Below are 22,960 nucleotides of genomic sequence, written 5' to 3' on the forward strand. Positions count from 1 at the left end.
TGGATAAACTCTGTCCGTTTAAAATTAGATACGTTTTTATTATATCATAGCGCTTTATTGAACATTATAAAACTAAAGTGGCGGTTAACCTGCGTCGAGTGTCGCATGAAAATCCACTTAGTACAGAGTATCCGTATTAAATTAACATTTATTGAATTATAAATGTATTCTATAGTTATATGTATAGATATACATGCATTTTATGGTATGGTTTAAAATACTGTAATATTAATGTTGATGATGGTAATGATAAGAAGAAGGAGAAATCCTACAACGACGACGACGACGACAGCAGCAGCAGCAACAACAACAACAACAACAACAGCAGCAGCAGCAGCAACAACAACAACAACAGCAACATTTAACAACATTTAAAATAGCAACAATAAAATGATGAGGTACCATTAAAAAAAGTAACATGGTCTTTGACAAAGCTAGAATTTCCTCATCACTGTTATTTTATGGAACGTAATGCATGCATATGGTATATTTCTCTACCATTTTAACTCTGGTGTAATTATATAAATGACTATAACAAAACCCTACCTCGACGCCCCCACATACATTATACCTATACGGTTATATTACTGACCAATCTTTAAAAAAAAAACACAAACAAAACTTTACAGTTTACTACAGAAATGATTTTTGCCTGGATGATTAAATCAGAGACATAGATAACAGAGATAAGCAGCTCCTATATATTCCATTGAAATATCACTCATGCCTATCAAAAAAGTGAAAAAATAGGCATTTTGTAGCAAATAAAACTTAATAGATGTACATTTGATCCTTTAATATTATATTCCATTTGAAAGGTAATAGATGTACATTTGATCCTTTAATATTATATTCCATTTGAAAGGTAAATCTTTTATCTATTGCTGCATGTTAAAATATTGGTAACTTTCCATGCCTTTCACTTAGAAAAACATAGCAGAACATACACACTGAGCCTGTTTTTTTTGTCAAATGAATAGTTTTGTAACAAAAATTAATAGGTAGTGCTCTTTAAAAATTGATGTATCATTTATTTAAATGGGAACTGTAAATATTTTTACCTGCAGTCATAGACAAATGCATAAGCTTCCAGAAAATGTATTATTTTCCTGATTTTGATATCTGGTTAATAAGTTTTACTTGCTACAAGTTTTAAGTTTAGCAGAAACGCGTGATATTTTTACTGGTTAGGAAGTTGCCTATCTCTGTTATCTATGTCTCTGATTAGATATGGCAAGACTGCCCATTCCCCCCACCCAAAATAAAAAAATAACAAAAAAAAAATTAAAGAAAAAAAAACAGCTACAAAAACAGCAAACAAACAACAACAAACAAACAACAACAATAACAAACCAACAAACCAGCCAAACATAATAATAATAATAATAATAATAATAATAATAATAATAATAATAATAATAATAATAATAATAATAATAAAACAAAACAAAACTCGAATAGCAAGTATAGTAAATAGTATTTCCCTTTTCACAAATTTCTTTATTTTGTGATCATGCAAATATTCGTAAAATTATCATGCCGAATCATATTCAAATAACGGATTAAATAGCGTGAAATGCTGGGAAAGCTATAAAAAAAATACGATACCAGAGGTGAACACGTGTTCCGGATCGTTCTGATCAAGTCCCGTGCAGCACGTGAAATAAGATATTTTCGTTGTTGAAGATCCTCCCGAAATATCTTTAGAATTCAAATATAAAAGTATCGGTAAAAACTAATTACTTAATTTGAGATGACTAAATATTATTAGAGACAATTAAAACATAATAATAAGCAAGCAGTGTTCCAATGTGTTAGTATTTTTTAAATAGTGAACTGTTTGAAAATTCCCCAGAGAATATGATGACACAAGAATTATTTAATTCTTATATTTGTACTTTAAGTTTTTAAAATCGTTTAAAATATGCGTCCTACACATAGCTATGTCTGCTCTTCATGGATAATGCATGAATTCCTTTGGTTACATAAACCGCTACTGTTATTTTTGTAGAAAGTTATGATTATATATCAAAGGTCATTTAAATAACTTTTTATAAAATAATAATAATAATAATAATATTAAAAGTAATAAAAATAACAATAATAATAATAATAATAATAACAAAGCTTTTATTTATACTCCGTCTCGTGCATAACATCTCTCTGTTAATACACATATATTATTTTTATAATATGTAAACTAATAATACAGTGTAATGTATTACTTAAAACTTTTCTAGTTTAAGGATGTTTTCGAAATCGCAACATGGCGAAACTCTCTTTTATTTACAAATGTACAAATGTATTTGATATTTGAATATGAACTTGCAACGATTCTGCCAGGAGATTACATCGTGTATACATGAAGGATTTAAAAAACAGTTGATACAGCCTGCACGAAAACTCCGTGCGCAAATACTGTCGGAACATGTGCACTGGTACGTTCTGAACGAGCCACGTAAAGCACGTGTAAACAGACGGTCTTAATCAATATAAGCAAAAATGGTTACGGAACTTTTCAAACGAGAAAAATCTTAAGCAATTTTACATTAATCAAAAGTACAAATGCATGTTTATTTATAGTGAAATAAATGAGTGACTGAGTGAGTGAGTGAGTGAGTGAGTGAACGAACGAACAACATGCGTGAATGAACGAATGAATGAATATTATCATGAAAAAACTTTATAAATGAATTCATTGAACAGAATTGTGGGTGATTTTTTCATTATTATAGTAAAACAACAATTAAAATACAATATGCATAGTATTATAGACGCTGAAATCTCATATTGCTCAAAAGTTCGTTAAGTCTTATTGATATATATTTTTAGTATATGTGCTGGGAATAACAAATATACAATTTATTTGGATTTTAACGCGTTCAACAGTCTGTCGATTGGACATCTTTAACAAGTGCTTGGACACCCTGAATTATTACCTTTAAATAAACAGATTCTGCATCCACTGGATCACTGGCTGCAAATCCCTGTCATTATTTTATTTTCATCTTTTTTTAATATTATGGTAAAACTAATCTAGATAACTCCTACAATATAACTTTCAAAAAAAAGAATATATGATCATATATATGTATATAAGAGATAAATTGTAACATATTGTGCTTGCTATAGTACCTGTATATAAAGCAATTACATAGAACACACGTAAATAGCCGAAGTTTTACGGTTGTATACTTGACGAAGACCACGGAAATAACCGAAGTTTTATTTTTTACAATCGATTTTTGCATATATAATGTATTGTATTTTTCTCTTCATAATTTGAAACGGTCAAATCATACGGTTCGCTGAGATGTACTGATTTGTTTAAACATAGAACTACATGTTTGAAAGTATTGAACAATCGTTTAAGTGGAGAATATATTGATCAAACGATTTTACATGTTTAAACCTTAATTCTTATATACCAAGTACATGTTATAGAACAGGGGAAAAATCCAAACGTTTTGAAGTTTAGAATTAAGTGACATAAATATAGGAACGCGAATACTAGAGCTTAACGTCGCTCTAAAAGTTATATAAAATGGCCGGTAATCAGAATTTTACGGAAGTTACGGAAAGCAACTCAATAAGCAGGGAACCATCATTCTTTAAGAGCTCAGAGGAAGAGAGTGGCGCGAGGGGTAACCTAGCAAGCGCGTGCGGCGACCGTGTTGATATCAGTCGCAGTTCTTCAGTTTGTAAGGATTCGGAGGAAGACGTTCAGTACAAATGTGACCCGTGCAGCACCGCGGGAGACGAGGCAGAAGTAACTGGTTATTGCGTTAACTGTGAAGAATATCTATGTAGTGACTGTTACAAAAATCACCCTAAGAATAAAGCCTCGCGGAACCATAGGTTACTGGATAAAGACAGTATGCCAACGAAGGAAATGATTTATTGTGACCCTTGTGGACTTGAGGACGTTGAGGAAGAAGCCCATGGATACTGTAATGAGTGCGGGGACTACTTGTGTGGAAGTTGTTTCAAGAGCCATTCCAGGAACAAAGCCTCAAGAAATCACACGTTGTTAGACAAAGATAGCATGCCGAAAAATATTAAAAGACAAAGTATTATGTCATCTTTTGGAAGGTTGGGTATTAGTAGAGGGGTCGATCATGGCATATGGTGTACGAACAGGGTACCAGACAATCAAGGCATTATTGTAAGAACATCCGGGAATTTACCAGGAGGATTACCATTAATGCCGAATTCGTCCGTTTTTGTGATAAAGAAAACATTTCGTTAAAGTTTTCGTTAAAATGGCGGTGTGGCCGAGTGGTTAACGCCTCTACTGATTGCTCGTCGTGGTTTCAAACTCCGTCAGGGACAAATCTGTTATTTCCTTGAGCAAGCAACTTTGCACTCATTGCTAAGTCTTAACAAGTTCGAGAGTGTGTCCATAAGCTTGTAACTTCCCAGATAATCGAGCAAAAATAAATTCTGTATAAAATAAAAATAAATAATGTGCAATGGCGGAGGAATAGCGCTATTGCGTTTTTATCTGTGTTGGTGGAGGAATATATTTGGTGCCTTTAAAAATGTTATAAATAAAGTGATATGAATAAATTTAGTTGATATTGAAAACATTTGAGAAACAATGTATTAGAGTTATAGTATAGCATTATGGACGACTTTGTCTATTTCTCTCAACAAAAATTCATGAAATCACGGAATTCATGCCGTCTTCAATTGACAACTAAATGTTGATAATGGCAAAGAAATCAAAAATTGTTAAACAAAGTAAATAAAAGTGTATTAAATAATTGATACATGAGATGACACTGGTTATTGTATTGTTATGCTTCATCGTGGGTTGAATTACCATGACTTACATTTTTATGGGAAAACATAAAGCGATTAAAGAATATACAACCAAAAGATCAATTTATAAACCTCAAGGGAAAGAAATCTAGAAAATATATCAATAACATTTTTATACGGATTACTTCCCTTTGTCTAAAAAAATACCGTATTATCATACAGGCTATTTAATAAAGTTCTTTCTCGTTTATAATTCGTATGCTCCGTTCTTATGTTGCACACATCCATATAAGAAAAAAAAAACAAATAAAAAAAAAAAACAAAAAAAAACAAAAAAACAAAAAAAAACCAAACAAACCATCGAACTTTCATTAATACATGAAGAGTTTTACCCAAATCGATCAATGTTCGTGAAGTTTGCAGCCTAGCAGTCTAACAGTCTGGAGTTGGCAGCCTAGCAGTCTAACAGTCTGGAGTTGGCAGCCTAGCAGTCTAACAGCCTGGAGTTGGCACCTAGCAGTCTAACAGCCTGGAGTTGGCAGCCTAGCAGTCTAACAGCCTGGAGTTGGCAGCCTAGCAGTCTAACAGCCTGGAGTTGGCAGCCTAGCAGTCTAACAGCCTGGAGTTGGCAGCCTAGCAGTCTAACAGCCTGGAGTTGGCAGCCTAGCAGTCTAACAGCCTGGAGTTGGCAGCCTAGCAGTCTAACAGCCTGGAGTTGGCAGCCTAGCAGTCTAACAGCCTGGAGTTGGCAGCCTAGCAGTCTAACAGCCTGGAGTTGGCAGCCTTGCAGCCTAGCAGTCTAACAGCCTGGAGTTGGCAGCCTTGCAGCCTAGCAGTCTAACAGCCTGGAGTTGGCAGCCTTGCAGCCTAGCAGTCTAACAGCCTGGAGTTGGCAGCCTTGCAGCCTAGCAGTCTAACAGCCTGGAGTTGGCAGCCTTGCAGCCTAGCAGTCTAACAGCCTGGAGTTGGCAGCCTTGCAGCCTAGCAGTCTAACAGCCTGGAGTTGGCAGCCTTGCAGCCTAGCAGTCTAACAGCCTGGAGTTGGCAGCCTTGCAGCCTAGCAGTCTAACAGCTAAAGAAAAATAAGAATAGTTCTAAAGTGCAATAGCCTAAAATGATAAAAGAATAAATTCTTTCACAAATCAACTGATACACAATCACGCGCAAAATGAAAAACTATGCAAAAGATAACATATATGAAAAATACCCGAAATCTATATCTATTATCGATTTATTTTGCGAATGTTTGGGCCGACTTGAGTGAAAAGCTTTGAAACGTTTTTCATTTTGTGTTCAATTTCCGCAATAAAATTCATTATCCCTAGCATACATGTGATATTTTTTCAAGTGGGAGAATTTACTTCAAAAAGAGGGAGATTTTAGAATTTACAATAGATATAAAAGGAAATTTTGAAATGAAAAAGAGGGAGATCTTATAATTTTGTGAAAACACCCCTTATTTTAGAAAAAAATATCTGAAAATTTGACAACCAAAATAGGGAGTCTTCCTCGTAAATAGGGAGATATCACATGTATGCCCTAGTAAACGGAACGAGTGAATGATCTGATATTGTGTGCACGAGTTATTGGCCCAGACCTAAATCCAGTTATACAACAATACACGTTTCTTCGGTCCCTTCATGTAAAAACAGCCTCAGTGGCGTCTCTTTAAAGAATGACTAAGTTTCATATTTTATGTTTGTAAGCATTTGTAAGATTAAATATTTAAAATATGTGTACATAGATGAGCTGATTATCGGTCGAATGTTTCACAATCGCTCACTTTCATGTAAGAAGTAATGGAAGTGTACTCACTGAACTGTTAAAGCTACATGCCTCCAGATGAGTCAAAATATTTCAATAAAATCAAACTTGAGAAAATGTACTAAGATGTGAGGAAAAGTAAAAAGTTTCAAGATGCAAGTAATATTTTACATAATTATTATGTGCCATTAATGACTGATTTTTCAGTATTTACAACTACATTTCTACTGCGTTCACTTATGCATATTTTGACCACTTTTTGGTAATTTACGTGGTTTGTAAGTGCCATTGATAATGTTTAAATTGCTTCCTTTTGGTTTCTTCACGATATTACACATTCAAATACAATTTCAAATTGTTCATGAAAATTAGCATGAATCTGGAGGCGTGCTGCTTTAAGTGCGCGTACAGACTCAAATATAAGCAATATAATATATTTTCTAAAAAGAACGATTCCAATATATTTTTCTTTTGTATTTAAGACATAAATCTGGCTAGTTGCGGAAAAGAATGGTAACAGTCTTTAGCTCATGTGATTTAAAACAATATCAACCGGTAAACTGTCAAAAGTTGACAAATTTATCAAACCGGTGTGTGCAATAAATTTAACCTTTCAAAATCACCCCGGGCAAGACATCTAAGGATTTTCCCGAAATGCTTCCGTGTTTCAACCTTTACCGTGTTAAACTTGTTAATAAACGATTGAATGAGACACGGTGTATCACGTGATTTTTGTATTAAAAGTTTTGTAATTTTTTAAATAAAAACGGAAAAAGTGTTAAAATTGAAGAAATAAAATGGCAAATTTAACAATTACTTATATACTATGGTTTTTCGGTGGAATATTTGGCTTACATCATCTATACCTAAACCGGCCACAACATTGTTTTATATGGCTAGTTACATGGGGTGGAATGGTGATCGGATGGTTAAGTGAGTATTTCAGAATATATTCATTTTGTTCGTGCCTTTTTAGAGGGAATTTATGACCAGAAAACACATACAGAGCGAAAGAAAACTTGTAGTTCAGAGTATTACGAAATGTATGTAGAAAACAGCGCAATAATTCATTCAATTTTCGTATTCGCAAAATACATTACAGTTTGTATTTCACATATTTATTATACTCAAATGTCACTCGATTACGTAAGTCAATGCTTTTCTGAACATATAATAGTATAAACTGAATGGAAAGAGGCTAGGTCCCAAGTTATCCTTAATTAATATACTACATGTACATGTTTTTTCTTCTTTCACTTCTATTTCTATTTTTGTTTTCGATTTCGATAAAGGTTGACTAAAAATTGGAGTACTATTCCCATGATTGCATATATATTATAATGTATTGTATTGAATAATTGTTTCTCCTCTATTGGAGAAGTTATTTTAAGGTTTAGTTTCAACCTTCTCCTATATTTCAAATATTTGAAAAAGAGATGTATTATTATCATTATCATGCATTACTCTGTCATGTCATATATAGTATGTTTGTAATATGTTGTCCTCATGGGCTTATTAGCCTATTGGAAATGAAATAAATAAATTCAATTTCTTAAACGAAACTGTTTCATTTAATTATATGAGCCGCGTCTCGACAAAACCAACATAATGGGTTTGCGACCAGCATGGATCCAGACAAGCCTGGGCATCCGCGCAGTCTGATCAGGATCAATGCTGTTCGCTATCAGTTTTTCTGCTTGCTATAGGGTTTGTAAGCGAACAGCATGGATCCTGATCAGACTGCGCGGATGCGCAGGCTGGTCTGGATCCATGCTGGTCGCAAACCCATTATGTTCGTTTTGTCGTGACGCGGCTCATATATTATATTAATTTCAGTTTTCTTAACTTGTTATACTAACTTATAACAGTCATATTCCTGAAAAAATATTTGTATATAGATTAAGATATGAAAAGCCAAAACAATCTTATGCAAAGGACATTTATAATAAGGTTTTGCAAAAAAAAAAAACTTAAAAAAAAAAAATTACACGTTTCATGAGTGATTTAGTGTCATTTTATCTACTGATCCCTTATGCATTGGTGTCTTTATTTATTCTTTATTAGAGTAATTTTATAAATGACATCATTCATGAACATGTAACATATTTGCGGGCAAGCAACTGTGCTATTTTTGGGATGGCGATAAGTCGTCTGATGTCGTTTGTTCCTCTTGCACGTGCCCAACAACAAGAACAACAAGAACAACAGCAGCAACAACAACAACAATATAAGTGTGTATGCACACGTTATAAAATAGTTCGTTGCCATTTAAGTATTAGCAAATGATTTTTAGATATATGTTTAAAGTAACTTATTTCTTGAAAAAAAAAAAAACAACAACAAAAAAATAACCAAACATTTTTGCCTTCGAAAATCGCCGCCCACCACTACTCTGTGTACGTTGATTATCAAAAATATCTTCACGGAGGTCACAAAGCCTAAAAACATAAACTTTGAAATGAAGTTCTTAATATCACAAGTAAAGCACTTAAAATGGAAAAATCTGCAAATTTCGCACACACGTTATTGGTACTGACCTATACCAAATGTAAAACAAATCTCGGAAAAATAATTCCAGTCCCTGCATGTCAAATAGCCATGGTGGAGTCCCTTTAATAACAAGAATGAGGCATGAATTCATTAAACTAATTTCTACATGTCTGTTATAATGTTGTTTTTCAGCCGAGGCAACAAGATTGAAGGAGTACGTTGATGAGGCCAACGAGGGGAAATTTTACAAGGAACGTATGAAAGTTGTGAGAACGCATAATCCGAAGCCGAGCTTCAATCTGGTTGTTCTAGGAAGTCAGCTTATGATAGGTATGTCTGTTATATAGATCCATTGTTATATTCTAAGTTTTCTATTACTTGGGAGCCATACGCCGCTTTTCGTGGAATGGCACTACTGTGTCACTTTAAAGGTTCCATGATAACCGCCGTATATGAGCACATCTGCGGATGTTTCGAAATTCAAAATTTCACCATTTTCATGTTTAAATGTTGAATTCTGCTTAAGCTGGTGCTAGGTAGGGGGCATTGTCGGTAATTTGCATTTTCCAGAAAGTAGTCCGGCAAGACACCAGTGAAAATACGGAAAATATGTTTCACTGCAGTGAAAAATAAATTTTTACTGTGAAAATACGGAAAATGAAAATACGCATTTTATTTCATGAGTATTTATCAATATTTCATTTATAAGTATATAACAAATTGAAGTATAATTTTTTCTATTTTGCTACTGAATTGGTGTTTAAACATATGTTCAAAAGGAATTTATAGAAGTATTTAATTGCACATTTCAGGTCACCAGCTTGGTGGGCTTATGATAAATTCTGTACCGGAGTATTACACGGTAGAGGCATGGTACGGTCCTTATCTCTCACACATTTTAGCGGCAATAGGGGCTTCTGTGGGTAAGTAGAAGTAAACTTCTATTTAACCTTGCATTGATATGTTTAGATTGAAAATAAATTATATAGCTTATATTATCATGTAACTAAACCGATCCATAAAAAAATCACACTTTTTACACATATTAAACGGAATATCAAAAAATATAAAAATTGCAAGAATGTAACTTTTCAAAAGAAGTTTGATCTATGTTAAAAGAGCATGTAATTAATTCGGAAATATAGTTGTTTATATAAGAGAATTATTAACATGCTTTTCTCAACGATTTTGTGTCCTTAAATTTTCTGAACTAAATGTTAATGACAGGACATACTATGAATATATTTTGCTCATTTTAAACGTTATTATTTTCTCATTTTCAGGCGTACATCTTGCTTCAAACATAGGGCCACAAGAAGCACCATTATTGCAGCCACTTGTAGCCGCAGTTGCAACATTTCCAACTGCTTTCTTTCTGTATAACCGACGAACGCTCTATACCATGCTCTGCGTTATCGTAGCGTCGTATGTAAGTTCCGAGTATTCCCGATGGGTTACGAAGTCAAAACCGAGGACGCTGATTGGCTATTTGAAAACAGGTGCTTGTGTTGGATTGGGTCTCCTGCTATATCTTAGTTTATGGACGTCCAACATGTACCACAACGTGACGGTGAATACATTGAATGGGACAAGAGTAAGTCAATATAAAACCTTTCCTATCCATTTCAATGAAATCTAATCGAAAGCAATCTTTCGACCCGTTCCGACATATTAAAGTGAAGGACTTCGAGTAATCAATGAGGTGTTCTGAATAAGCAATATGGAGCTTAAGTCTTAAGTTTGGTCTGCTTTGTCTTTTTTTCCGTATCTTATTTTTATCAGGGAAACGTTCAGTTAACAAAATATTTCGTTGTTCTCGATCTCAAAGACGCTTATCTGATCGATATAAGCACGAGAATAAACGGAACACGGCGACCACTCACAAGAGATTCTGTATTGATTATATCATGCAAATATAAGGTTCAATCGCGAATCATTCTGCAAGAAATTAAACATTTTTTTTTATAAAAAGAGATGCTGGCATGCAAAAATATGACGTATAATATGAAGTCTTTTCTTATGTCTTCAAATTAATTACTATTACATTTCTTAATAACGTGTCAATTCCTTTCGTAAATATCTGAGAAATACAGTTTGTTATTTGTAAGCAGGTTTTCTACGCTTTGTTGTCCAGAAGACTCTAGTCTTGATTAAACTCTTACGTGAGATGGGAACGAAAAAGAAAATCATAATTCGATTGTCCGGTTTGCCAGAATTTTTACGTACTGGTCACAAAATGTCTTTTATCTTGAAGAAAAAACTTGTTAAGTTGTTAATTTCTGACAAGATTGAACGTTTTACTACTTCTTAATAATAGAGACATATAAATGTAGATGCATGTCTATCTCTGTGGCAATAATAACAATGTTTTGTATATTCATAAAGGTAGATAACTTTAATGAGTTTGCATTTTGTAAGTTGCACATAAAAAAGAGAAATATAACAAACTTGAAAGTCGAAGCGTGAATATACTCATGAAATGTTCATAAAAATGACCAATAAAATGTGTACTTCTTGTAGCATTTCTACAAACTTAATAACAAAGAACAACGACAATAAAAACAACAGTTTCATTGTTAAAAAAAGAACAGAACAACAATAACGATAATTGTAGCATCATCAATGTAAATAAAATGTATTTTTAAAGTAGAAAAATGATAAAATGTAGTATTTTTTTCAGTCATTATGTTACTATTTTTTGCTAACTAGCCACAATTATATAACGACATTAGCAATAAAAATACTCAAACTAACAAACAATCAATATTTAAGATTTTTTTTTATAGATAAAGGATTTATTTTCATCGAGTGAAAATTATCATATTTCATTGCAAAAGATGAAATTAAATCCTGTTTTTATAGAAAAAAAGCTTGTTTTTTTATTTTATATACATTTTCTCTCCTTTTTGACATTACAATTTGAAAGACACTAGTGATTATACGGAAAATATGATTCACTGCAGTGAAAAAATAAATGTTTACAGTGAAAATACGGAAAATGAAAATACGCAGTTTATTTCATCAATATTTCTGATTATTTCATTAATAAGCATTTAATAAATGTACATATGTTTTCAGATACATTTACGTGAAGCTGTGTACAATTTTGCTCGAACTCAGCCGTGGGACGAGGCACGCGAAGTAGCACAGGATCTTCTGCCATGTTTGAAGGTATACAGTATGGATGTGTGCCAATACCAGATGCTGAGCAGGTTGGCGGAAATATCCGATCCCCAGAGAGATTCCTGGGCGTTTGAAGTAAGTTTAACCGTCTTGAATTATATAATATAATTATATAAGTTATGACGTAATCTTGTATTTGTGACGTTGGTAAACCATAGCTAGAAAAAAGGAAGTACGCGTAACCGCTTTGTAACATGGCGGTTCGTGGGTCATTTCCAGTTATGAAAATCTCATTCTGTTACGACACTCACAATTCTGTCTACAGCTATCCAATATTTACTTTCATTTAAAAAAAATCACAATAAATGTATCATTTGTTTAAGCAGTCACTTTTTAATAATGTTAAAGAAAATTTAAGAAAATCTATGGTTCTACTCGTTTAGTGAGAAAGGGCATCACTTTGGTTAAAGGAAGTAAAACTATATATTACAGTATAGAGAGTATAACAAATGTAGTAACATCTATTTTAAATACATAAATATTTTATTCCCACAGGTCCTTGGATTTGAAAAGTATCCTTCACAGAAAGAGGTAAACTCGCATTGTCGTAAAATATCAAGTAAATGGCACCCAGACCGCTTTACGAGAGCAAACGAAACCGAAAAAGAGGCAGCCGAAAAGAAGTTCATTGATATACAGAAAGCATGCGGTATGCTGAGTAAATTGAAAAGCAGACGAGAACGGAAAAACACGTGGTCTGATTCTGACCAATCAGAAACTATAATTGTTACAGAAACTAGTGACGTCGACACAGACAATGATGACATAAACACAGAAGACAATGTCGATGATAGTCAAGATTATTACAATGGGGATAGTGAACAGAGAGAATATGAAGATTATGATGACGTAGATAGTAATGTAATTGACACAAGTAAAGATGGTAAAGATTACAATAATAATGATGAAGATGATGTCCAAAATGAATCAGCATGTGATCGTGATGATTGCGGGGAATTGTAGAGCAAATAAAACATCTAGTCCAAAGATTTGCACCTATTGAACTATAGAATTGTACTTAACAGTTATTTATTATATTTATTATACATTTTATGTTTTAACTGAATAAAACGATATGTAAATAAAAGCGTCAGGTGAATATAGGTATTTCAAATATAGATTAACAGTTTGGTATTGGCTATAAAACCTTTAGTAGTTTAAAGCCGTCTATCTCGATCATGGACTTTTTCATATGAAGACCCCGAAATGCCTCTCCAAACGTAATGTCATACATAAATGGGCACCGGAGTATGTAAAATCTTCAGAAATATTCATTACCTATTTCGATTTAAATTCTCTATTATGAACGAAAACAATTTAACAAAACTGAATCATTAAAAAAAAATCAGAGCAAAATATCATTATTAAGCAGATTTTTCTTTAATAGGCTGACAAATATAATTTATCATATTATCTGAATAGGGCTCAGATTGTTGATTTCGTTTCTTCCATGTATATTTTCTTATTCTACCCTGAGGTCAATTTTATCGGTCTTAAGAGGTCTATATCAAGATATTCGTTTTTGTTTGTCACAACTATTTTACTGATATCTGTATACTAGTAGACATCCTCGTTTACCACCACACATTGTTATAAGCACACGTTCGGATTTCTTACTAAAAGCTATCGCATGAGGTTTCCGTCCATCTTTTCCCGGCATTGGAATAATCGTCTCTAAACCACGCCCATCAAGGTGTGTCCTACTAACCCCATGTAAATTCCACGTGCAAACATAAATATAACCTTTGTGTCCAACGGTCACTCCTTTATAGTAACCATGAACATCAGTGTCTTTGCACTTGAATTTAACCTCCCCTGTGTTGACATCAAGACCGACAACTCCGTGGTTGTAATCCGAGACAAAAACTGTCCGAAATCTAGGATCTACGACAATGTATAAAGGGTATCTCAAATCCGCTATACCCGGCCGTACCCTCTTCCGGACTTCACCATTCAAGGACACAATTTGTATCTCCCGATCGCTTGAAAAACCGGAAGTGACGAATAGTTCATGATTATAGCACGTGATTCCGTAACACTCTATATCCAAAGGTACTTTCTTCCTGAGAACAAGCGTTTTTCCTACTTCCATAAATTGCAAGCTTCGTTCTGTTGGAATGGTCACGACAATCTGCTGGATTTTGATTGGTGCTACGTCATGTGGCGGGGCTGGAAGCTTATATACCGAAATAGGTTTTAGGGCAGGGTTAAAGAACTTGACATTTTTATTAGCTTCATCCACTAAAACAACGTTGTCGTCTGCCATAAATGAACATCCGGTAATATAGGGCAGTTCTGAATCCGTATCTAACTGAACAGAAATTTCACCTAGAAAACAATAAATGATATCTTAATAAAAGCTTAAGCTATTACTGTATGCGATGAACCGTATTGTGTTTTTTTGCTTAAATTTGTTTGAACACGTTAAGTTTTGCTCGAATGTAAAACAAGTTATTTCAGCTAATTTAAGTTTATTTCGAGACTGCTTCCTGGAACCCACCAGTACTGGTGTCACATGCCATCGCCCTTGTTTCGTTAAAAATGTAATACGTCCATAATCTCATATTTTTGTGGTAAAATTTTTTTAAACTCCAAATGAAATCAATTTTAAAACAGATATAAATCAATGTAAAAAAAGGTTTGATATTAATTTAGATAGAAGCCATTATTCAAAACTAAAACGGAATATCGGTATTTGAGTGAAACACAATTTTACTGAAAAGCCGCCTTTGAAGGCCATAGAAAAAGTAACCAACGTAAGCATTTCATTTCGTATTTTCCTTACCTACAAAGATCGGTTTCCGCGTCTTCATATGCGGGTGAAGTTCGATTTCTTGGAAGGTCGATTCTATATTTGGTAAACTTAGTCGAGTTCTCCCTCTTTCAGACCTATCTCCTGCAGTTGCACTATTTCTGTCACTAAACTGAACACTTGCGACGCTTGCTCTACGTTCAGCTGGCTTCGATTCGACTACCGGAAGTGGTTCTTTTGCAGACTGGTCTGCTTTCATTTCACCGAAGTCTTTCAGGGAGAGGAAGAATTTCCCGATTATTTTATTCGGTTCAAATGTCAAGAACACTTTCTTCGGTGCTGACGCTATGGTTTTGAGCTGTTCTTCGTATTTGCTCAAGACAACCTTTGATTTTTTCAAGGCAACAAATAAGTTTTCCTCGTCTGGGCCAAGGTAGGTACGGTCTAAATCTTTCTTGTAGTTGTCTAGCGTTGTCATCGCCGTCTTACATATCTGCTTGTGCTCTGTATACGAAGTCAGAACAAAAAATAATACACTTGTACTCAGATAAACATATGAAAATATCTATAAAAGAAAATTAGATATGATTCACAAATGACATAAAATGTTTTAACTTTGTTCAGGGAAATTCAAATAAAAGTCCATTTGAACAACTTGAAAGAACGGCATTTTTTAACGGCTGATTTGTGCTATGTTGTGCCATGTTGTATTTACACTCCGCGGGGTGCCGTATGAAAAAGTCAACAATAAGTTCTAATTTCGCTGTCGTTTTATTGTGTTTTCGCAATTCACAACAAGGAGCGTTAATACGAAATGACACAAATCAGCTACAATAATTTTATGATTTTGTTTCTTATCTTTCTATATGTATTTGATGTTGTTGCCTTTTCCTCGGCTGTAACATATTTGGACATAGACATGGTCCACTATTCTGATAGAATAAAACTCAAAGATGTTCATCCAATTTCAAAGTTTCTTAAGGTTCAATTTCGTGGATGATCATAAGCGCTGTGCTAAAACAATAATTAAAACTGTCTTATTAAATTTGTGTATGAATATAAACACACAACAAATAAACTCCCATATACAAAATGGTCACGCCCTTGTGATTAACTTAATTTTTGTTAAAAACATAGTGTACTCTCTGCAGAGAGACACTCTGTATATAAACAACCCCTCAATTCGTCCAAAAGAAAACAACAATTTTGACCTTTTTCAGAGCGACACCTTTTAACAATAACAAAAAAGTTTTGTTTTGCTTTGCGGAATTTATACTGTAAAACTAAACTTTTTATAGAACTGATATTATACATAAGCCTCCGAATATTTGAGATATGAAAATTACAATAATAATGTTTTCAAATAATTACAATCATTATGTTTTCAGTTAATAAAATATAGACAAGCACGCACACGAGCACGCATCCACGCACGTACGATTGCGCGCACGCACCCACACGAAATAAAAACACTTGGTGTGGACATTTAGATAATTTTGAGATTATAACCCCCACCTTTTACAGTATCTCGTCTCCTCGTTGTGTAGTTGTCTTTCTTGGCCATCACTGCATTCTCCAGACGATCTAACATTGCATTCAGCTCATTTCTAAACAACTTCACATCGCGTATGAATTCCTTCTCTTGTGCGGCCAAATTACTCAGGATATCAGACTGTTCCTTATGCATCTGCTCGTATTTTGTCACCAATTTTTTGATCCCTGCTTCTATAAGTGTACACTCTCTACCTCCCCTGATACCTGTTAAATATAAGAGATATGTACCAATCATGTTCGTGAAAACTCTGCAATAGTCGGCACTTTCCGTGAAATTTGGAAGTCACATAAGGAAAGATTCCGTCCTTACTGTAATGTGAAAACTCGGTGACTTTCCTAACCTTTCATGTATTAAAAAAGCACACGGCGACTGCAAAAGAACATTTACAACAGATATTAATTGGTTTTAGATTTCAAAACTTTACATTATTGTTTCAAATAATTAAAAGATTAGCCAATGAAACATAGTATATGGCCCAATTGCCAAAATGACAACACATATTTTTGGCTAAAACGATTCCAAGATTATTTGTTTGAAGATTCTATGTTTTGTTTTGTCCCACATGAGATATGTGAACGAAACTCTTTGAGTACAAAAGCAAGTAGACGTTTGTGACGCCGAACGTTTATGACGTCATTGACGTTAAGGACTGTGAATAGAAACGACGTCAAAACAAAGCGCATCAGTATACAGAACGGGGCAGTCAAATTTGAAGTCAAAGAAAATATTACAAAGTATTTATAGGACAAAAGATGTATTCAGAAATGTTACGGTTGGTTATATTTTCAACCAAACAATAGAAATATGGATAGAGGCTGTACAAAAGGTAAGTTATTAAACGATTTATAAGTTAAAACTAAAGCGAAAACAAATTTAAATTGTTAAATAATAAAATTTTACATTATGTGTACGCCCCCGTGAGGTTAAGAAATTTCTGGGATATATATTGTTAAACCATGAATTCATATAAATGATGAGTATATGTAAAAGTTATTTAATTAAATGAAGAATATCGGTCACTGCCCCTGTAAATGTGCAGGAGCAAAGAAAATTTAATGTCTTTAAATAAAATAGGTAAAATACAAATAAGAGCTGCAAAGATTATTTTAAACGAAAACACCTTGAATAAGAAATCAAGATATACTGAAAGATCTTGGGTGGATGTCGTTCAATGACCGATGTGATTTCATGAGATTCTGATTCATAAAGTTTGAAATAACCTAGCCCCTTCTTATATATCTTAAATTTTGACTTTCTCCAGCAATAAAATTCACAATATAAGATCTGAATCACATAATGACACAGTTATACCTAAACACCTCATAAACTATGGTAAAAAGACTTTTTGTTGCAAGATTTTGAATAGAATATCACTAAATATCCGTTCTTCTATTTCTCTGAAACTTTTATAATAAATGAAAAAAAACAACAACAACAAACAAAACAAAAAAACAAACATATCTTGCAGATCAAATTAATATCTCCATAACTCTGTCATGATGTTATATTACTAAGTATGCATGTACATTTGTTAAATTATGTGTAAATGAAATGTGTATGAATCATATTAAATATCTAAAAGGATCGTTTGTCAAAACAATCAAATTATGTTTGTTATGGGACCAAATCTTAACTGACAAATGAAAAAGTTGTAATTGTTTGATGATAGTATATCTTCATATGTTTACCTTCATATATTGTTTAGAAGGCCACATTAAAAATTAAGATATGTTTTGTTTTTTTACGATGTTATATCTTCATAATTATGTTACCATCTTTAAATAAAGATATTATTTTTATTATTATTATGATTATTATTATTATTATTACTACTATTATAATCATTATATAACGTTTGAATCTTTATATATATATTTTGGAGAAAGATATATTTAAGAAATAACATCGGCCTGAGAGGTGTATATCGGCTATTTAACACCGGTTTGGAGTTTTGATGCGTAGGAATTGACCACGAAGGCCACGACCACGAAGGCCGTTTATACTTAGGATGACGTCATTACGCTGCTTAAACGGATTGGCGCCGTTTTGTCAAAATATTTATTAACTGATATGGATCTAATACGTGGCATGAGTGTATGTGAGATATTATTTCGGTATTGTATGAAAAGAAAGCATTATACGAACTGAAAATATAAATAAAAATGCTTTTTATTGTTGCTTTAAAATGCTTTGCAAACTATACAATCGAGGGTGAAAACATAACAGCGCATATCCAAGTAGTCCCTATCCGGTGTTTATTGGCAGTTTAACACCAGTTTTTTACCTTCTATGTCTATAGTGACAAAATCACATGAGTGTTAGAATTATTATTGTTTATTGAAAGCATGAGTGAAAAGAATATACAGTCAAACCTGTAGATAAGGCTATCCAAAGGAAGGGCTGAACATGGTCTTTATAGATAAGTGGTCGTTATTTGGAGGTTAGTTTGTTTAAGTAATTGAATGGATGTGTTTAACACAGGTTTGTCTCTACAGTGTACATGTATGTTCTGAGGACCTTCACCAAACTAAGATGTTATAATTTACTAAAACTTTGGTTTCATTACAGAGTTACCAGCCTTAGACCATTTAGATGATGACGATGATGATTCCATTTTCGGAATCCTCAATGTCTACCAGCGGTCATCTTTACATACAAGGTAATGAAATAATTGTTACAACAACAACAACAACAACAACAACAACAACAACAACATAACAACAACAACAACTATAACAATAATAACAACCTAATAATCCAACTAACAACACGCCCTTCCTCCTCGCAAAAATAAATAATATAAATCTAAAATAAATAATGTACATTTAGTTGCAAATTTGTTTCTATAATATTTCAAAGAGTACATCAAATCAAATCGAACAAAATAATGAGATATGATTTTTTTGGGCTATTTTTCAGCCATTCAGCAAAGTTGGATGACAAGCAAGTTTCAACGAAGAACACTTCCCACATACAAACAAAGGTACAATTTTCGATAGATTGCTATTTTTAATCAAACAATTATATTGCATATATTAAATAATTCTTTTTTTCATATAATAAATCGTAATTCTGGTGGTTAAATATAATATATTATTTGTTGTGATAATATGCATATAAATGTACAATTCTCTTTGTATATATCACCATTGAATGCTATTTCGACCAACTCAAAACGTCAGCCGGTATTTTAAAAAATAAATACTGATTTATAGTATAATAATATATATAGTTTATATGTTAATTTGATTTTAGGACATTACAACAGCATCTTCTAAGAAATCAAAGTCACACGTACAGCTAGGAGCTGCTGACATGCTATGTCGTAAAATGTTAAGTAAGTTAGCAATATATATTCTATATTATCACACTGAAAGATTATTGTTTCCAAAAAAGATATAACAAATACAAATCATTTGAACATGACAAGAAGTTGAATATATTTCTTTTCGGCCAGACACTGTTTGTTTTCACCCTGACTTCCGGTGAAATACAATGAAAAGAAATGAATAAAAGCTGGATTTTTTATTGGCCGTTTTCAGAATTTCAGACATCTTGGAATGTCATTGGTCGCTCTAAGATTTATATAATAATAATAATAATAACAATAATGATAATAATAATAATAATAATAATAATAATAATAATAATAATAATAATAATAATAACAATAATAATAATAATAATAATAATAATGAATGTCGAAAACGATTGCTCTATTAAAGAGCTTATAAAATTTATCTAAATAAGTTTACAATTTTTTTTTCAGTAATAAATTTGCCTGATAAATCCCTTGTGGTATTCAAATATATACATGTATATTTGTTAAAATCATCAGTGTCATTATCATCATTAATATACATTATTTATTGTTAGGATATTTGTCGTGTGGCGGGGATCCTAAAGAAAAATATACACCAATCAAGCTGTTAGGCTCCGGGTAAGTACCGTCATCATATTAATGCATTATGAGAGCAAATATGTCTGTCTGTTTGTTTGTCTGTCTGTCTGTCTTTTTGTGGGTTAAATGTACTAAAAGCAAGGAAGTATAGCTTAAAGTATTTTGAGGACAAGACCATGTCGTTTCTATAGATATCACGGTTTACATGCACTACTCGAAGATACATGGGCTATTTTACTTTTTACAAATACCTCACTAATTACATTAATATACATATGTGTGAAATGCGAGTGCAATCGGAAATTTAGGTCCTTCTAGTGCAGCGGCTTTACCGCATATTTTATATATACAATTTTCATGTAATATTTTGCAGATCTTTTGGTCACGTGATTCTGGCCAGGGCAAACCTGTTCTCGTGCAAGGTAGCTATTAAGGTTATGGAGGTAGAAAAGCAAGCTTTTACAATGCTTGTCAACGAGATCACCATAATGAAGAAAATCAATCATGAGAATGTAGTAATGGCCTTAGATGCCATCTATGTGGAAGCGGTGAACAAGTTCTGGTTAGTTATGGAGTACGTACAAGGATGTACACTGAAAAAGATTACGAAAAGCGTCTCTTTGAAGGAGGAACATATTTGTTACATATCTAAGCAGTTCGTGAAAGGTTTGGATTATTTACACGGCGAGAACATGGTGCACAGGGATCTGAAGAGCAGCAATATTATGGTGGATATCTTTGGAATTGTTAAAATTGCCGACTTTGGTACCAGTTTTATCTATGATCAGGATGACAAGAAAAATGATAGGGTTGGCACACCTCGATGGATGGCACCGGAAGTTGTAACAAGGTAAAAATTGGACTATTAGAATTTTACTTTACTTGTACACAATATACCTACTTTTAAAATTTAAACGATGATATTCAAAATTTCTTTTGTTCAGTTTACTTTCTATAGAGTTTTAGTAATGGACATTTAAAATAAAAGAAAATCTTTAATTTAAATTAAAATAGAAAAAATGCACCGAAGAAGTTATCACAGCATATTCATGCATATAGAACAATTTTATTAGCAACTTACAAAAAATCATAGAAAATCCGCGCATGTAAACATAATATTCACACCAGATAACCAAACATAAGGTCTGTATAAAAAAAAAACAATATCAAATTGAACTTTGCTGAGAATTATTCGCAGTTGTCTGAGTTTCTAATAGAGTTACCTCCCTTATTTTGCAGGAAACCGTACGATTTTTAAATCGACATATGGAGCTTGGGAATCACCTTGATTGAAATGATTGACGGGGAAGCACCCTACATAAATGAGGAACCAAACCAGATATTTAAACTTATTGCAAGAAACGAAGGACCAAGTATACAGAAGTATGAACAACTATCTGACGAACTGAAATCTTTCCTGGGCGCGTGTCTTGTTGTTGATGCAAGTGATCGAGCCACAGCACGTGACCTTTTGAACCACGTGTTCTTAAACGTTCACTCAGTTCCAGTAATTGCTGAGATCGTTAAGAAAAATACCAAGTCATCTTCTTAGATATGTTGATACATTTATAATTGATAGACACAAGCATTATATATATGTTGTTTTTTTATTGTGAATGATGTTTTTCACAAACGTTATAAATGCCTGAAATATACAGATCGTTGTTTTCACTATTTTCTTATTTTCTTGATGACACTGTACGTAATCATAAATCTAAAATTAGATAATGTTACTCGTTGTTCTATGTTTGGAAATATTGCAAACAACCATTTATATACGGCCATATAACCTGTCAGAAATATTTAAAAACGAACTTATAACACAGCAGGCATCTGAGATTTCTTCATAAAATGACAACAGGCGTGTGTATAAAACTATATTAATGTCACGATTATCCAATTAAAAAACGACGTTACAACGTACTGTGATATAAAAAGTTGATGTAACAATTATCACATGAATATACACGTATAGACGGACACAATGAAATTATGCCCTACCTTTTGACGCTTCATCCAGACTCATAACTTCGTTACATCTATTGTGTACACTCATAGAGCAGACGTCACATAGCAGCTGATCGTGGTCAAGACAATAACGGGAGATAACCTCTTCATGATCCAAACACCGTGTCGGCCATTTTGCCAAGAATTTGGCGGTAGACTCTGCCGTCCTGTCAGTCGGTTGAATAGTATGCAGACGTGGCTCCTTTCGTGACGAAAGCTTCTTACGTGCCGCCATGACACTTTTTTTCTAAAATATATTCTTTGTTTTTTTTTTCGATTTCTAATATCTATCAAATATAAAAGTATGAAGTAAAGTTAAACATGTCCTCTATGTGTGAAGATGTAAATTTAGTTTAAGGTTAAACTGTTTAAAATAGTTTCAATTTGTATATAACATTTCATTATCCGATCTAGCGATTCGCTTTTTAATTTTTCCTAGGTCAATAAATAATTGTATTCGCCATTAAACAGCTCAAATTATTTTCTTTTATAAAGGTTCACAACTTTTTTAGTGCAAAATACATTAAAAAATGGAAAAGAATTC

General features: G+C 33.0%; 3 protein-coding genes across 3 annotated transcripts; 2 read left to right on the forward strand and 1 right to left on the reverse strand.

Moving 5' to 3' along the window:
- The first annotated feature begins 7,249 nt into the window (after positions 1 to 7,249).
- Positions 7,250 to 13,286, forward strand: LOC132726373 (dnaJ homolog subfamily C member 22-like). Its single transcript, XM_060711694.1, has 6 exons — positions 7,250 to 7,461; positions 9,211 to 9,348; positions 9,831 to 9,941; positions 10,302 to 10,612; positions 12,097 to 12,276; positions 12,697 to 13,286. Exons 1-6 carry the CDS (start codon positions 7,326 to 7,328, stop codon positions 13,162 to 13,164), a joined length of 1,344 nt encoding a protein of 447 aa, XP_060567677.1. The 5' UTR covers positions 7,250 to 7,325; the 3' UTR covers positions 13,165 to 13,286.
- A 378-nt stretch (positions 13,287 to 13,664) lies between these two features.
- On the reverse strand, positions 13,665 to 22,657 carry LOC132726372 (uncharacterized). The gene is made up of 4 exons (XM_060711693.1): positions 22,411 to 22,657; positions 16,469 to 16,711; positions 14,987 to 15,457; positions 13,665 to 14,529 (listed from the first exon to the last, which is right to left on the reverse strand). Exons 1-4 carry the CDS (start codon positions 22,649 to 22,651, stop codon positions 13,742 to 13,744), a joined length of 1,743 nt encoding a protein of 580 aa, XP_060567676.1. The 5' UTR covers positions 22,652 to 22,657; the 3' UTR covers positions 13,665 to 13,741.
- LOC132726371 (serine/threonine-protein kinase PAK 1-like) lies at positions 19,073 to 21,828 on the forward strand. Its single transcript, XM_060711692.1, has 6 exons — positions 19,073 to 19,167; positions 19,428 to 19,491; positions 19,764 to 19,845; positions 20,385 to 20,448; positions 20,783 to 21,259; positions 21,649 to 21,828. The coding sequence occupies exons 3-6, from the start codon at positions 19,824 to 19,826 to the stop codon at positions 21,665 to 21,667; spliced, it is 582 nt and encodes a 193-aa protein (XP_060567675.1). The 5' UTR covers positions 19,073 to 19,167; positions 19,428 to 19,491; positions 19,764 to 19,823; the 3' UTR covers positions 21,668 to 21,828.
- Positions 22,658 to 22,960: the final 303 nt, after the last annotated feature.

This window comes from Ruditapes philippinarum, unplaced genomic scaffold (genome assembly GCF_026571515.1).
Source record: "Ruditapes philippinarum isolate M1 unplaced genomic scaffold, ASM2657151v2 ctg382_1_1_1_1, whole genome shotgun sequence".
NCBI lineage: Eukaryota > Metazoa > Mollusca > Bivalvia > Venerida > Veneridae > Ruditapes > Ruditapes philippinarum.

Bases quoted from the DNA above. Each gene is read 5' to 3' on its own strand.
- LOC132726371 (XM_060711692.1), top strand. From the start codon at position 19,824: ATGCTATGTCGTAAAATGTTAA. The intron at 19,846-20,384 runs GTAAGTTAGCAA...ATTTATTGTTAG, and splicing joins GCTATGTCGTAAAATGTTAA to GATATTTGTCGTGTGGCGGG. The intron at 20,449-20,782 runs GTAAGTACCGTC...AATATTTTGCAG, and splicing joins ATCAAGCTGTTAGGCTCCGG to ATCTTTTGGTCACGTGATTC.
- LOC132726372 (XM_060711693.1), bottom strand. From the start codon at position 22,651: ATGGCGGCACGTAAGAAGCTTTCGTCACGAAAGGAGCCACGTCTGCAT. The intron at 16,712-22,410 runs GTAGGGCATAAT...TATATTTAACAG, and splicing joins TCTGGATGAAGCGTCAAAAG to GTATCAGGGGAGGTAGAGAG. The intron at 15,458-16,468 runs GTGGGGGTTATA...CTTCGTATACAG, and splicing joins GAGACGAGATACTGTAAAAG to AGCACAAGCAGATATGTAAG.
- LOC132726373 (XM_060711694.1), top strand. From the start codon at position 7,326: ATGGCAAATTTAACAATTACTTATATACTATGGTTTTTCGGTGGAATA. The intron at 7,462-9,210 runs GTGAGTATTTCA...GTTGTTTTTCAG, and splicing joins AATGGTGATCGGATGGTTAA to CCGAGGCAACAAGATTGAAG. The intron at 9,942-10,301 runs GTAAGTAGAAGT...TCTCATTTTCAG, and splicing joins GGCAATAGGGGCTTCTGTGG to GCGTACATCTTGCTTCAAAC.